The sequence below is a fragment of the Pelodiscus sinensis genome, chromosome 32, assembly GCF_052426305.1.
Source record: "Pelodiscus sinensis isolate ZL-2025 chromosome 32, ASM5242630v1, whole genome shotgun sequence".
NCBI classification, from domain to species: domain Eukaryota; kingdom Metazoa; phylum Chordata; order Testudines; family Trionychidae; genus Pelodiscus; species Pelodiscus sinensis.
In genome coordinates, this window is record NC_143083.1 from 7950365 (window position 1) to 7965350 (window position 14986).

The 14986-nt window shown below is 55.7% G+C and overlaps 1 protein-coding gene across 16 annotated transcripts in view; it reads left to right on the plus strand.

The window, feature by feature from the left end:
- Nucleotides 1-14986, plus strand: part of PTPRS (protein tyrosine phosphatase receptor type S) — a 276924-nt gene that overhangs the window by 225096 nt on the left and 36842 nt on the right. For 15 of the 16 annotated variants that reach the window (XM_075903067.2, XM_075903072.2, XM_075903074.2 and 12 more), the window contains 7 exons: nt 1492-1609; nt 6356-6946; nt 7546-7643; nt 8317-8570; nt 10512-10605; nt 10881-11096; nt 13745-13902. In XM_075903067.2, the coding sequence (XP_075759182.2) occupies nt 1492-1609; nt 6356-6946; nt 7546-7643; nt 8317-8570; nt 10512-10605; nt 10881-11096; nt 13745-13902 (1529 nt within the window). The remainder of the gene's footprint in view (nt 1-1491; nt 1610-6355; nt 6947-7545; nt 7644-8316; nt 8571-10511; nt 10606-10880; nt 11097-13744; nt 13903-14986) is intronic. The other variant, XM_075903083.2, reaches the window with a different exon arrangement.

A 14986-nucleotide genomic window follows, 5' to 3' on the forward strand; every position in this document is an offset into this window, starting at 1 on the left:
GCCAAGTTACCACGGGCCTATCTCCCCGAGCTGGGAAGCACATTCCCAGCTGCAGTGTAGACAGACCCTAGAGGTACATCTACACTGCAATAAAGCTCTTGTAGGGGGGTAAAGGCGTGGCTACCCTTACTTCTGCACTGCTGCTTGCGGCAGCGCTGCCTTCAGAGCTGGGCAGCAGGAGAGTGGTGGCTGCTGACAGGGAGCCCAGCTCTGCAGGCAAAGCCACCACCAACAGCAAGGCAGAAGGAAGGGTGGCATCGTATGGTATTGTCACCCTTACTTCCACACTGCTGCTGACAGGGCTTTGCCGTCAGAGCTGAGCCCGCCCAACAGTGGCTGCTCTCCAGCCGCCCAGCTCTGAAGGCAATACCGAAATACAGTTCTCAATAAGAGGATTCTCTGCCTAAAATAATCTTGCGACCTCCCCCTCCCCCCTCCAATCCCCTTTTGGGTTAGAACCCGCAACTGGAGAAATGCTGGTCTCCCATGAAATCCAAATAGCATGGGGGAAAGCACACAATAGACCAGATTTCACAGTGGGAGATGAGATTTCAGCAGTTCATGACACGATTTTCATGGCCGTTAATTCAGTAGGGCCCTAAGTCATAAGCTAGGGCCCCAACCACTGAGCCATCCCTCCTCCGCAGCAGCATGTTGTTTTTAAGGTCCACTCTCTCACTACCTGCCCCGCTTTGGGCAGTACAGATGTTCTTAGGAGCAGTCAACTTTTCCCACGTGCTAGCCTGGGGCCTCGACTTTGGAGAGGAAGGGAGATCAAACACATGAAAGGTTCCCTTCCCCCTCCCATGCAGGGCTCTGGGGGAAACCCTGTCGTGCATGTCCCTATCCTGTTTGATTTAACACGGGCGTTCCTGTTATAACAGTCTTTGAAGGACAGAATACTTGACTGCCAAGAGTCCAGCTTTATAACCAAAGCTCTTGGGAGCCAGGTGTGGTGAGAGCGATAGAGAATGGGGAGTGTGTTGGGAAAGTAGCACAGCATGCCAGCGTGCAGGCAGCAAATGTCGCCAAGCAGTTAGCATTAAAGCAATCCCTTAACTGTTATGGAAGGCGATTTATAGAAAAAACCCTCTCTTCCCGGTGGGTGTGGGGGAGGGAGTTTAATCTCCTTGAAGCCACGGAGCCCTCCTCTGAGACTGTGTGGGAGAGCGGGAAGCTTTGAAGAGCCCGGCCGTGTGTTGATGGCTGAACCGGTTTGTGTTGAGATAGGGGCTGCGTTCAGGGGGATTTGAGAGCATGCGTTTCATCCAGGTCCCTGCGGAGGCCCACTCTGATCCCAGCTGGGGCGGTTGTTTCCTAGCGAAGAGCTTCCCTCCACCCCATCTCCGTGTTTTTCCCAGCGCTGCCTTGCGTTTTCAGTGTTGGTGAACGTTCCCGCATGCCGAGAGGGCTGACGCTCCTGCAAGAGAACAAGCTGTGGGTTTCAAACCAAAGCCAAACCTCTTTCTCTCTTTGGGATCTTGCAAACAGGAAATGATCATTGCTGGGCTCCAGCCCGAGACCTCCTACTCCATCACAGTGGCGGCCTACACCATGAAGGGGGACGGCGCCCGCAGCAAACCCAAACTGGTCACGACCAAGGGTGCAGGTGAGACGCTCTCCCCTCCCCAGCCCTGCCCTTTGGAGCTCTTCGCCCTGCCCACTGCCACCGGCCGGCCCAGAACTGGAGAAACGCTTTCCTGCCTGTGCAGCACGTCACATCTCCCGACGTCATTAGGAGAGGAGCGATTTCTCCAGTCCAACGCTGGCAGCCTGGTCCCCCGTGGACAGCCTTCTGCCCCAGTACTGCGGAGACCCCTCCGCTCACCATGCCCTGGCCCCGGCCCCTGAGGACCTCCCACCAGCTAAGCGGAGGATTCCCAGAGTCTGACACTCCCTGGTCCTCTAAGCCAGAGAACTCCCCATCCTCCCGCCCAACGCATTACACCTCCCAAGCTCCTATACCGGAGATGCCCCACCCCCAGTACAGCTAAGGACTCCCACCCCCTCAAACCACCCTGCTGCTAAAGGGAAGCTTTAATCCAGTCCAGCTTGTACCATGCTGGAGGAGTGGTGTAGACTTCTGGGCTGGGAACAGGGGAGACTGTAGGGCCTGCTGATGCCCCAGGGTGGGGGTACTTGAGTAACGTTTAGTGGGAGGAAAGCCTGGAGCCCGAGGGATGTGGGTCACCTTTCCACTCTGCCTACGAGATCAACAGCTCTCTCCCAGTGGAGAACGGGCCAGAGGTCAGAGCCAGCCTGGCGGCAGCATGGAAGCCAGTAAGTTAGGAAGGAGATAGCTCTGTAGCATCGCCGGGCTCGTCTGGAGTTCAGAACGTCCCCTCCCGCTTGGGACCCGAGCCAGCCAGCCACGAGGGTCTGAAAGCAAAGGCCAGAAAATGTTCTAGTGGCAAGTGCTGTGGGATGGAAACTATTGTCAGCTGAGAAGGCGAGGAGAGGCTGGAACACCCCAGTACGGGGAGGAGGGGGAACGGTAGCCAGGGGCACAAGCTGGGAAGGGAAAGTCCTCTCCTGTCTCATACAAGATCAACAGGTGTTGATCTAAAAGTCCCTAAACCCTTTCCTGGCACAACACTGGAGTGTGCTGTGGGCTGACTGGGAGGCCAGCGGTCCTCAGAGCCTCGAGGGTCATCTCCGCTGATGCTCCCTGGAGCTCTGCTTCCAGCCTGGAAGGGGGGTCCTGCTGACCAGAGGGATCATCTTCTGTGCACTGACCAGGCCTGTCGCTACTGCCCCAGCACTGGGGATCCAGTGTCCGAAGTGCTCCCACACTTAGGGAAATGGACCCCAACTGGGATCCTCCGCACAACCGTGCAGCGAGCAGCTGCTGGGCGCCAGGCTGGGCAGCCCACGCAGTGAATGGAGACTGGCAAACAGCAGAGGGGTCTGCTGAGGCCCTCCGCTCTTAGCGCCGGGGAAGGCAGAACAGACAGCAGTGACCTTTGCTAGGCTGATCGCCAGGGCCCAGGCTCTGACAGCCGCCCTCCCAAACCACAATTCCTTCGTCCCTTTGACTTATTCCTTGTGGCAGAGCTGCTCACGGGCGCAGCACAAAGCAATGGGGTCGCGGCGAGGATGCAGGGCCGGAGCAGAGGAAAGACCGAAGCCCCTGCGGGAGCAGGGCTCTCGTCGTTCCCCTGACCCTCGCTGCTGCACTGGGAAACAAAGGCATCCCGTGGGCAGCGCTGCCGCAGTGCCTCCTCCGCTGGGCAGCTCCCCTCCGCTCTGCAGCAACCGAAAGCTTTAATGTGGGGAGGGGTAAACTGCAGCACCCAGACCACAATTGACCTTTGAAACCCACCTTCCCGGCGCGTCTCAGGCCCGGCCGAGGGATCACATTTATCTCTGTCTCTCCCTCCGCTCTTATTGCTCCCCGCGCTCCATGTCCTCGCCGTCACTCCCGGCAGTGGTTTTCTCCCCTCTCCATTTCCTTCGTCTCTCTTTTCTTGCTGCATTTTCTTCCCCTTCCTTTTCTTCGCAGCGCAGGGCTGAGATCACGCGCCCCTGAACATGTGGCGAGCTGCCACTCCGGCGGCCAAAGGCCCCTGCTCAAATGTGGCGTGATCAGCCTGGGCACCCCCACGGCACCAGCGCCAAGGCAGAGCCGCAGCCCAGGGAGCGGCACAGCCAGGAATCTGGCATCCTGGTCTGCACTGGAAAGGACAGCAGCCTGTCTCGTAGCGCCCTTTCCATGCATCCTTCCCCAGTGAGCACTGGGGTTGGAGCATTGGCACCTTCCCCTTTAATGCAGCCTTTCTTGCCCAGCTGGAGATGGTCCCAGTGCTTAAGAGGACAAACCCATGTGGCACAAATCCCCCAGATATTTAATCAAACTTCATTCAGATGCCAACAGGAAACCAGCTGGCATCTGCACCTCACTCCTTCCAGCGTCATTTCAGTCCCACCTGGCACACCCCTTCCTAGCATTTCTTCTCTTTATCCTTTCACTCTGCCTCGATTCCGCCTTTCCGTTCTTTCCTGCCTCTTTGCCTTTCTCCCTCACTCTCTCTCTCGCTTTCACTCATCTCTCTTCCCTTTTTGTTTTCTTTTCTGCAGCCTTCCCCCTTGTCCTGTGTCACTCATCCCCTCTGTCTTGTCATTCTTCCTCATCTCTCCCATTAGAATTTGCGGCATAGGTGCATCAGTCACCAAGATGTGTTTTTTCCCAGCACAGCAGCTATTTCCCAAAACTCAATTTCCCCCAACTTGAAATAGCTATTTAAAAAAAAAATCTTTCAAATAGCTCTGAAACGCTCTTATCTCTTTCCACTATTGAGTCAATACACCTTCCGAGAGGAGAGATTTCTTTCTTTATCATTCAGGGATAGGGGCTGAATTTAAATACTGTAATATATCCAATTTTCTCCTTTCACATCCAACCCAATTGCAAAATAAAACACTTTTTCCCCCTTTCCTTCCCCGCCCCCCTCCAAATTATATTTGTGGTGCAAATGTAATATTTCTAGGCTTGGCTGATTATAGTAATGTTTGTGATAAAAACGGAGACATAAAGATAATGGCATTGTTTTTCTCTGTAATAACATTGTGTTTAAGTGTTTCCAAAGGAGGTTTTCCCAGCAGCATTCACCAGCCATTCTCCAGTTATTTGAAATGAATAAAACATTTGTTCCAGGGTGTTCACATGTTGGGGCTTTTGCTTCCAACCAAGCAAGCTTCCCTGGTGTCCTCGGGTGCTACCAGGGTCTCTGCGTGTATGTATACACACACACGCTTCCCATACTGCCCTGTCCTGTCCTTCACCTGCATGCCCCCAGCCAGACTTCTGAGCTGGTTTGTGTTTCTCCCAGACCCCCGTTTCCTTCCCTCCTGCCTTCTCCTTCCACTTTCCTCAACCAGGAGAGAGAAGGAAATTAGATCTTTAATAGAGTGGAGTGAGTGTAAACGACGCATGAGCTGCCGGAATTAATGCCCTGCTCTCCCCCTCCCCCTCTCCCTCCTCCCAAGGGCTCCAGTAACCCCCGGGGCCTGCATATGTAATCAAACCCTGGCCATTAGCTCATTGAGCATTCAGGCAGGGACAGGGCTCGTTAGGCAGGGGCATCACCAAACTCCCGCAGATTGCAGAGGGAGCTGGCTCAGAATGCTGTCCCTGTGGTCTAAGAAGGGAAAAACTGAACTGTGTAGACGGACTCGCCTCTCCTCCTCTTCCCCCATATCCTGGGGTCTGTTTCCAGTCCCCATTTACCCCCATCTTCCTTTTCCCAGCTGGGTGATCAGGCGGTTGCCAAACTCACTTCAGTTGTCCTCGTGCCTGCTGCTTGGGACCCCAGGCTGCCCAGAAACTCTGCTTTCCCCTTCTTCATTATGTCACCTTCAGCCATGCTGTGCTTTGCAGTCTGCTCCCGTCTGTCCCTGCCCTGTTTTTCTGCATGGGCAGTGCTGTCTAGTGGCTATAGCAGGTGGCTGGGAGACAGGACTCCTGGGTTCCTTCTTCCCATCTCTGAGAGGCAGTCATGTCTGGTGATCACAACCAGAGGCTGTATCCTGGGGTCTGAACTCACCATGGGATCTTGCGGCAGAAGATTTTGGAGGGAGTGGGGTTAAAGTATCAGAATGGTATGTCTAAGCCTGTTTCTGGAGTAGAGCTTAGCACTTCAATAGTATGTTTCCTTTCCTAAACTGAAACCTGGCAAATCCAGACTGAAAACAAGGTGTAAATTTTAAGGGTGCGTAATTAACGACTGGAACAGTTTTCCCCAGGGTTGGGAAGAATTCATCATTCCTGACAGCTTTCAAATCAAGAGGGGATGTTTTCTGAAGAGACCTGTTTTAGGAATTACTTTGGGGAAGTTCTCAGGCTGGAGTTACCTAGTCACATCTCCTGGGAGAGCAGGGTGGTCCATCCAGTGCTTGGCATCCATGGCTCTAAGTGCTGTTGGAATATTAACCCCTTCACCTTCACAAGGCTTCCTGTAAGGTGTGCAAACCCTAACACTCCCTTGTCAGACACAGGCCCAGGGAGGCCTAGATAGATGCTTTTGACAGTGGCCATTTATTTTGGGAACCCAGCTCAAGACACTGGGGGCCTGATTTACAGGGCAACTGGGAGTCAGTGAGAGCTGAGGGTGCCTGGCCTGAAAATGTCTTTAACAGGGCACCCCAAAATCAGTGGCCTCTCAGAAGTCTTGGTTCAGGTGGCCTTGGGCAAGTCACTCAGCAAGTGAGCAGCTGAGCCCAGGGAAGCCAGGCCTGCTGTGTTAGACAGCTCTGCCCTCTGGCCCCTTCACCCAGCTTCCCCATTTCCAGTGCCCCTGTGTGAGGAGAAAAGCTGGTGCAGGACTGAGCTCGTCTCTTCTCTTCTGTTCTCTCCCAGTTCCAGGGAAGCCCATCCTGTCCGTGCATCAGACTCAGGAGAATTCTCTCCTGGTGAAATGGGAGCCTCCCTTGGAAGCCGAGGGCCAGGTCATGGGCTACCGGCTCCAGTTCGGTCGCCAGGACATCGACCCCCTATCCACCTTGGAGTTCACGGTCCAGGAGGATAAGTACATCGCCACCAACATCCACAAAGGCGCCACTTACCTTTTCAAGCTGGCTGTGAAAAGCCGGGCTGGCTTTGGGGAGGAGGCTGTGCAGGAGTTAACCATCCCCGAAGACATCCCCAAAGGTTACCCCCAAATCCTTGAGGCGAGCAACATCACCTCCATGTCAGTCCAGTTCAGCTGGCTGCCCCCCGTGCTGGCCGAGAGGAACGGAGCCATTGTCAAGTACACTGTGGCCTATCGGGAAGCTGGTTCCCCCGGCAACCCCTTGGAAAAAGACCTGTCCCCCTCCCTTGAGAACTCATACACGCTCAACGGCCTCAAACCCAACACCGCCTACGACGTTAAAATCCGGGCTCACACCAGTAAAGGGCCCGGGCCGTACAGCCCGACTGTCCAGTATCGGACGTTCCTACTGGATCAAGGTAGGACTTACCGGTTTCTCCTCTCTCTCCTTGTAACCGGGGCTGGCACCTGGAGGCAGAGAGCCGGGGTGCTCCAGCCAGCCTAGGACGGGCTGGTGAGTAAATGCAAAGTGCTTGGTCTCTCTGCCTTCGCCAGGTAAGTCCCTTTTACTGCTTCCTTCCAAGTTAAGTCCAGGCGCCCTCCTGACTGGCCACCGGGGCAGGCCAGCCTCTCTCACAGGTGGGATGAGCCTTTTCTTTAGCTTTCGCAAGCCGCCACGCAGCCAGATGCCAAACGCAAACCCGGCAGGGGCTCGCCCTCGGCCGAGCATGCTCAGACATCCAGAGCCTTGTTCTCCGAAGGAGCTGCTCAGGCACCCAGCATTTCAGGGGTCTTTGGGCAGAGACCCTCCCCCTGGGTTAGGCTAGGGTCGGGCATGGGAAGGGGCTTTGGATATGGGACTCTGGCAAAACCCAAGCAGAGTGTGGAAGAGGGAGCAGGCCCTTCTGTTCCCTGTGTCAGTACAGCCAGCCCCCTGCTGTCAGTGTCTGATAGCTCCTCCACTCTCTCCCCCACCCTCTTCTTTCCTTCTCCCTCCCTCTGCACTGTTTCCCTGCAGTTTTACCCAAAAATTTCAAGGTGAAGATGGTGACAAAGACATCTGTCCTCTTGAGCTGGGAGTTCCCTGAGAACTACAACTCTCGCATCCCTTACAAGGCAAGTGGGGCCGGCCTCTGGGGGCTGTAGGGCAGCAGGGATATTAACCCCTCCCCGGAGCCTGGCTCCTTGGGCGCTCCTGGACGGACGCACGTCCCCTGCTCAGGGTTCAGCAGCTCCCGGCTGCTCCCTCGGGGAAGCATGACTGCCAAGAGCTCGTCTCCACTATCGTGGCCTGGACCAGCGGGGGGCTCTTTACGGAATTCGGCCTCCTCTGCCTGCCCTCAAACCTGTCCTGGGAGGCAGCTGCGTTGAGAGCAGAGTTGGGATTCGGTTTCTGGCTGGAGGGCAGGGGGCCGTGTGCTCCAGATGCTCGCGAATGGAGGCTAAAGAGCGGGGACTCCTGAGCCGTAGCCGGGGAGTAGCATCTCGTGGATGGGGCAGGGTTGAGAACTGGTTTCATTCCCTGCTCTGCTACTGCGTCACTCTGGCCTGGGCCAAGTCACTTGAGCAGCTTCTACCTCACTTTCTTCCTAAGAAGGGTCTGCTGCTTTCCAGGGAAGCCCTGAGGCTTCCTCCTATGCCCGTGAAGGGCTGCGGGACCCCCCAGAGGAGGGTGCTGTAGAAAACCAGAGGGGCGTTGTTGCGTGCGGTCTCCTGCCTCAATGGGCCTCCAGGAGGGCAGGCGGCTGTGGCGTGGGCTGACTTCTGTGGGTGTCCTGGCCTTGCTCAGATCCAGTACAACGAGCTGAACATCGACGTGGACGTCCACACCACCAAAAGGCTCATCACCAGCCTGAAGCCCAACACGTTCTACAACTTTGTCCTGACGAACCGGGGCAACAGCATGGGCGACCTGCAGCAGACCGTGGCGGCCCAGACGGCCCCTGACGTGCTGACCAAGCGGCCAGAAGTGACTCACAAGGCCGACGCCGACGGCAACGTGGTGGTGATCCTGCCGGACATGAAGAGCTCGGAGCCTGTCCAGTAGGTTCCTGTTACTGCAGTGAACGTGGGGGTGGCAGGTCAGAATGCACTGGGCACAGCGCCCGCAAAATGAGCATAAGCAGCGGCAGAGCCAGCATCCCCCCTACTAGCTTTCCTGCCAGGGTTGCCTCAAGCTTTGTGAGGAGGAGTGGCCTTCCTGGACTGACAGATCCTCAGCCTCCAGGGCCCTTTAGCCCAGGGCTTGCCCACTGAGGCTACCCCCATAGTGACCCACTGGGAGCAGGCCCATTCCCCACAGACCAGCCAACAGCCCGCAGAGACTTGGCAGTGGCTCTTGTCGACCCACATTCCACCTGGCGAGCTCTCTGGGGAAGGGCCGGTGTCATTACACAGCCTCCTTCATCTGGCAGGGGGCCCCCGGCCCATTCGATTCTCCTCTCTGCACCGTACGCCCATGTGCGCTCTGAGGGGAGGTGGCATTGGCCTGGGGCTCGTGAGACCTGGGGTGGATTCGTGGCCCAGGCAGACAGACATCCTGGGGCAAGTCGCTGCTCCGGGCCTTGTCTGCCCGAGGGGGGGTCAGAATCCATCCTTGTCTGTGGGGGGAAGGGATGACAGGCATCTCTGCTTTGGGAAACCTCCCGCCTTGGCTTGTAAACGGCCTGGGGGCCAGGCACGCTACAGCGCAGTGATGACCCCGCCTGGGCCCTGATCCCGGCAGGGATTCTGAGCTAATAGCAGGGGCACAAATGATACTGACGGCCTGGTCATTGGTAGGAACTGCGAGCAAGCAACTTGCCCCCAGAGTGGGGCGGACCAGCCCCCACAAGTCTGCTGTGCTGCCTCTGCCCTTGCTCGGGAGCCACGAGAGGGGTCAGATGAGGGGTTCAAAGGCAGGCCAGCCTGGGAAGGCAGGACCCATGGGGATGTGCCCTGGTACCAGGGTGGCAACTGGCTAGTGGTTCACCCCAGGCTTGTGCCTGAAAGCAAACAACTGTCTTTGGGTATGTCTAAACTACATGGTTCTGTTGGCAGAGGCATGTAGATTTGTTTTTTTGGCAAAGGCAAATAAAGCCGCGATTTCAATGATCGCGGCTTCATTTACATTTACATGGCTGCCGAGCTGAGCCGACAAACAGCTGATCAGCTGTTTGTCGGCTCGCGCGCTAGTCTGGACGTTCCCCCTGTTGACATCAAAGCCCTTTGTCGGCAGCCCCGGTAAACCTCATTCCATGAGGAATAACGGGGCTGCCGACAAAGGGCTTTGATGTCAGCAGGGGAGCGTCCAGACTAGCGCGCTGAGCAGACAAACAGCTGATCAGCCATGTAAATGTAAATGAAACTGCGATCATTTAAATCGCGGCTTCATTTGCCTTTGCCTATGTGTCTAATCTACATGCCTCTGCCGACAGAGGCATGTAGTCTAGACACAGCCTTTGGCTCTCCCTTCCCAATCCACAAGGACATGAGGGAGTGGGTCTGAGGGGACTGGTGACCCCTGACTGGGATCCCAAGGCCAAAGCCAAGGCTTCTGCTGTAGCGCGAGCCATGAGAGGCGCCCGAGCGTCGCTGCGGCTCGAGGGAGGAAAACGGTTGGATGTGGAATCACGGCTGGGAGCTGGCAGACCCTGTTGAGGCACAGAGGGCGGGTGGGCAACCACAGGGAGAGGAGGACGCGGCCGATCTCCAGTCACACACCTGTGATGGAGAATGTCAGGGATGCAGGGCATCTGCCTGAGCAGGTGGGAGGCTGCAGCCTGCGAGTGGCAGGGCTGGGAGGGGGGTGCCGTGAGACCATAACGACTATCCCCAGTGCACTGCCAGGTGCTTTCCCATCTGCAGCCAGCCGGGCTGCTTCCAAAGAGAACAAGAAATGCCAGGTAGAACGACTCATGTCCTGGGGTATCTCAGCTCTGGGGACTGGGCCAAAGGAGCCGTGCGAGATTCCTTCCATCTTCTCTTTTCCTTCCTGCCTCTCAGGGCTTGCTACATCGTGGTGGTGCCTTTAAGGAAATCGAGGGGGGGCCAGTTTGTGAACCCCGTGAGCAACCCCGAGGAGATGGACCTGGAGGAGGTGAGCGCTCGGTCAGCTATGCTCTAATCGCAAGGAGAGGCTCTGCGGCAGACAGAGGACATGGCTTCACCCGACTGGGTGACACATGCTACCGTGCTGACCCCTTTCTTGGAGAGAGCCACCCTGAGCAAACAGAGCGGGCAGGGCAAATGTCCCCCCTCCCACCTCAGCTCGTGGAACATCTGACGCTGATGTGTTCGTTTCTCCTGCCTTTCCTCCTGCTCTTTGTGCACCGCGGCAGGTAGGGCTCAAGCACTGCTTTCATTGTTTTCCAGCTGATTCAGGACATCTCCAGGCTCCAGCGCCGGAGCCTCCGTCATTCCCGGCAGCTGGACTTCCCCAAGCCATACATTGCTGCCCATTTCCGCACGCTGCCCTCTCACTTCATCCTGGGGGACATGAAACACTACGACAACTTCGAAAACAAAGCCCTGGAGCCGGGCCACAAATACGTCATCTTTGTTCTGGCGGCGCTGCGGGACTTGGAAGCGGTAAGTGCCCAAGTTTAATAAAGTAAGTATGAAGTTTAATAAAGACAAATGCAAAGTGCTCCACTTAGAAAGGAACAATCAGTTTCACACGAGGGGTATGTCTACACTACCCCGCTAGTTCGAACTAGCGGGGTAATGTATGCATACTGCACTTGCTAATGAAGCCCGGGATTTGAATTTCCCGGGCTTCATTAGCATAAGCGGGGAGCCGCCATTTTTAAATCCCCGCTGCTTCGAACCCCGTGCAGCGCGGCTACACGGGGCTCGAACTAGGTAGTTCGGACTAGGTTCCTATTCCGAACTATCGTTACTCCTCGTGAAACGAGGTGTACCGGTAGTTCGGAATAGGCACCCTAGTCCGAACTACCTAGTTCGAGCCCAGTGTAGCCGCGCTGCACGGGTTCGAAGCAGCGGGGATTTAAAAATGGCGGCTCCCCGCTTATGCTAATGAAGCCCGGGAAATTCAAATCCCGGGCTTCATTAGCAAGTGCGGTATGCATACATTACCCCGCTAGTTCGAACTAGCGGGGTAGTGTAGACATACCCATACAGAATGGGAAGCGACTGTCTGGGAAGGAGTACGGCAGAAAGGGATCTAGGGGTTATAGTGGAGCACAAGTTGAATATGAGTCAGCAGTGTGATGCTGTTGCAAAGAAAGCAAACATGTTTCTGGGCTGCATAAACAGTTGTGTTGTGAGCAAGACACGAAAAGTCATTCTTCCGCTCTACTCTGTGCTGGTTAGGCCTCAGTTGCAGTATTGTGTCCAGTTCTGGGCACCGCATTTCAAGAAAGACATGGAGAAATTGGAGAGGGTCCAGAGAAGAGCAACGAGAATGATTAAAGGTCTAGAGAACAGGACCTGTGAAGGAAGGCTGAAAGAATTGGGTTTGTTTAGTTTAGAAAAGAGAAGATTGAGGGGGGACATGATAGCAGTTTTCAGATATCTAAAAGGGTGTCATAAAGAGGAGGGAGAAAACTTGTTCATCTTGGCCTCTGAGGATAGAACAAGAAGCAATGGGCTTAAACTGCAGCAAGGGAGGTTTACGTTGGACATTAGGAAAAAGTTCCTAACTGTCAGGGTAGTTAAACACTGGAATAAATTGCCCAGGGAGGTTGTGGAATCTCCATCTCTGGAGATATTTAAGAGGAGGTTAGATAAATGTCCAACAGGGATGGTCTAGACAGTATTTGGTCCTGCCATGAGGGCAGGGGGCTGGATCCTATGACCTCTCAAGGTCCCTTCCAGTCCTAGTATTCTATGATTCCAAGTGTCGCTCATTTCGGCCCCGCCCCTACAAACATTTGGGATGCTACTGGTAGAGCAGGAGAGAGCTGGGGGCATTTCAGTGGCCTTGCACAGCCCTAGGCTTGACCCCAGGGGTACGTCTGCACTGTCACTCTATTTCAGGATATCGGCGTATCCCAAAATAGCTAGCCCGTTATTTCGAAAGGTAGCGGGCTCGCTATTCCGACGTCACCCAAGGAGAACAATTGCTTTAATAGTCACCTGACTATTTCCTGCTGCAAAATAAGAAACAGTCTAATACCTGGTGGCATTAAATCCCCCCTGTGGAATTGCAGCGAGAAGTTATTGCAGCTGCACTTTTAAAGAGGCGGGAGGGTGGGAATAAATATTTAGTTGTCCATTTAATATTAAAGGATTAGGCTGACACACTTGGGACCAGATTTCCCAATCGGATTACTCCTGCTTGTGGTAATTTCTGCTTTAAGGACCTGGTGCTGTCGAGTCACTAGCAGTGGAGTGAAAGAAAAGCAGCCATCCTCAGTGTCTGTGGACAGAACCAGCCCTTTTCTCGAATGCCATGGGGCAGGTGGAATTCCAGGGCAGGCTGCTTGTTCTGAGGGAGTGAGCACCCAGCTGCCTGCTGCCCACCCATGAGTTGTCATCCTGCCACGTCACCACTCGGTGCCTTTGCTTCCGCATCTGCGAAGCAGGAGCGATAACGCCCCCTCGTGAGGAGGGCAGGACTCGTAACATTTGTAAAGCTCCACGTCGTTCTGTGGTGTGTACGGCGGGCAATTCCGTGGGCTGGGAGCTGGGCTGGGTGCACTTACGTGTGGCAGCATTTTCCAACCGGCCAGACCCCCAGCAGAACGTGCAGCACTCCTCCAGAAGTGGGAGGTGGAGCGTGTCCATTATTCCACACGAGGAGCACAGCTTAGGCTGCGGAGGGGGAAGGAGAGAAAAACTCTGTTTATTCGTTTGTTCTTAGTTGGGGGGAGGGGGAGTTGCCAGGCCATTGGGTGTCAGAGCATTAATCCCACCTCTCCTCCTTCCCGCCCTCACCCCCCCGTTTCAACATTCTCCCGGCCGAGAGCCGAATCCAGCGGGTGAGGTGAGGAGGTGGAGGGCAGGGGAGGCCGTTGGTGATGCATGGGTGCAACAGGTTCTCAGGCACCAGGTGCTTGGAGACCAGATATGGGACTAGATGGACCTTGGCTGAGCCAATCAGGGCCTTCATGGGAACCCCTCTCTCGGACAGCCGGGGGAAAAGTTGCTCATAGAGGAAGTGTCTTCTTGGGTCTCTCTCCCTTGCCAGAGCTTCTCTTCGGGAATGAAGATGCGGCTGTTCCCATCCCCAGACCTTTGTCTGAACCTGGATGACTGTGCTTGGTGTTTTCCAGACATTCGCAGCTAGTCCTTTCTCCGACCCGATCCAGCTGGACAACCCCGACCCGCAGCCCATCGTCGATGGAGAGGAAGGCTTAATATGGGTCATCGGGCCAGTCCTGGCCGTGGTGTTCATTATCTGCATTGTCATTGCCATCCTGCTTTACAAAAAGTAAGGGCGGCCCTTTGCCTACATCAGTGCCCTCTCTTGCTACCTTCAGCTGCAGGGCTTGGCAAGCGCCGTGTCCGCCCCTGGTCAGAGCTACAAAGCAAAGCAGTGGGGAGAGGAGACGCCGGGCAGTGGGGAGGGACTGGGTGTCTCGGGGCTACTCATGGGATGCAGAGATCTCCAAATCCAGCCCAGGTCCATAGTCAACAAAACTATGTCCCTGTGGCACTAAGTGGCCTCTCTGAACTGAGGTTGGCAGATCACAGCACAGTTCCTGGGGGAGAAATGTACCCGCATCAGGCCATTCTAGCTACTCTCTCTGCTGCGCTGAGATGCACAGACTGCGGGGAGGGGAGGGAGGGAGGGAGGGAGAAAGGCTCTGCTGATGCCCACAGCCATTCTGGCATGTGGGTAAATAGAGGCCTCTGGGGTGCTTCCTGCTTCCCCAGCGGCGGGTGCAGATGCGCAGAAGGGAGGAGAGGAGGAGCGGCGGGGATGCATCGCATGGGTGTGAGACGCTCCTTGAAAGCCACCCGCCTTCCCAAATGCTGCAGCAGACCCCACAGCAGCGCGTCCCAGCAGCAGCCTGCTAGCCCGACCTTTGCAAGTCCACTCCTAGGGCCCTGGGCTGAGCTACGGGAGAACCCAGCCTGGCCCGGCCATATGAAGAGTGCCGGGTGGGGGGACGGGAGTGGGAATGGACAGAAAAAAAGGACTGGGAGAGAGGAAGAAAGCAAGCCAAGACAGGGGAGAGAACTGTGACCGTGCCAGCACAAGTCACGTAGGGACACTGGTCGCAGGGGCACTCAGCATGCAGGCTCTGCCAGCCAGGCTGTGCTCTTCCATCTGCCTGGAGATTTCTGCCCATGCCCTTGGGATGTTCTTGGGCATCCATCACAACCCTGCCAGCTGTGCCTTTGCTTTATCCCCACTGGGTTTGAAATGTCTGAACACGCTGGGGGCAGAGGGGCAGAAGTCCCCTCTCCCTGTCTGTTCGGAGCTGCTTTGAGCTGGGAATCTCGCCTTGGTGTCTCCTTTCCATGTATGTCATGTGGGTTCACACTCCATTCTAACCCCAGCGTTTGTC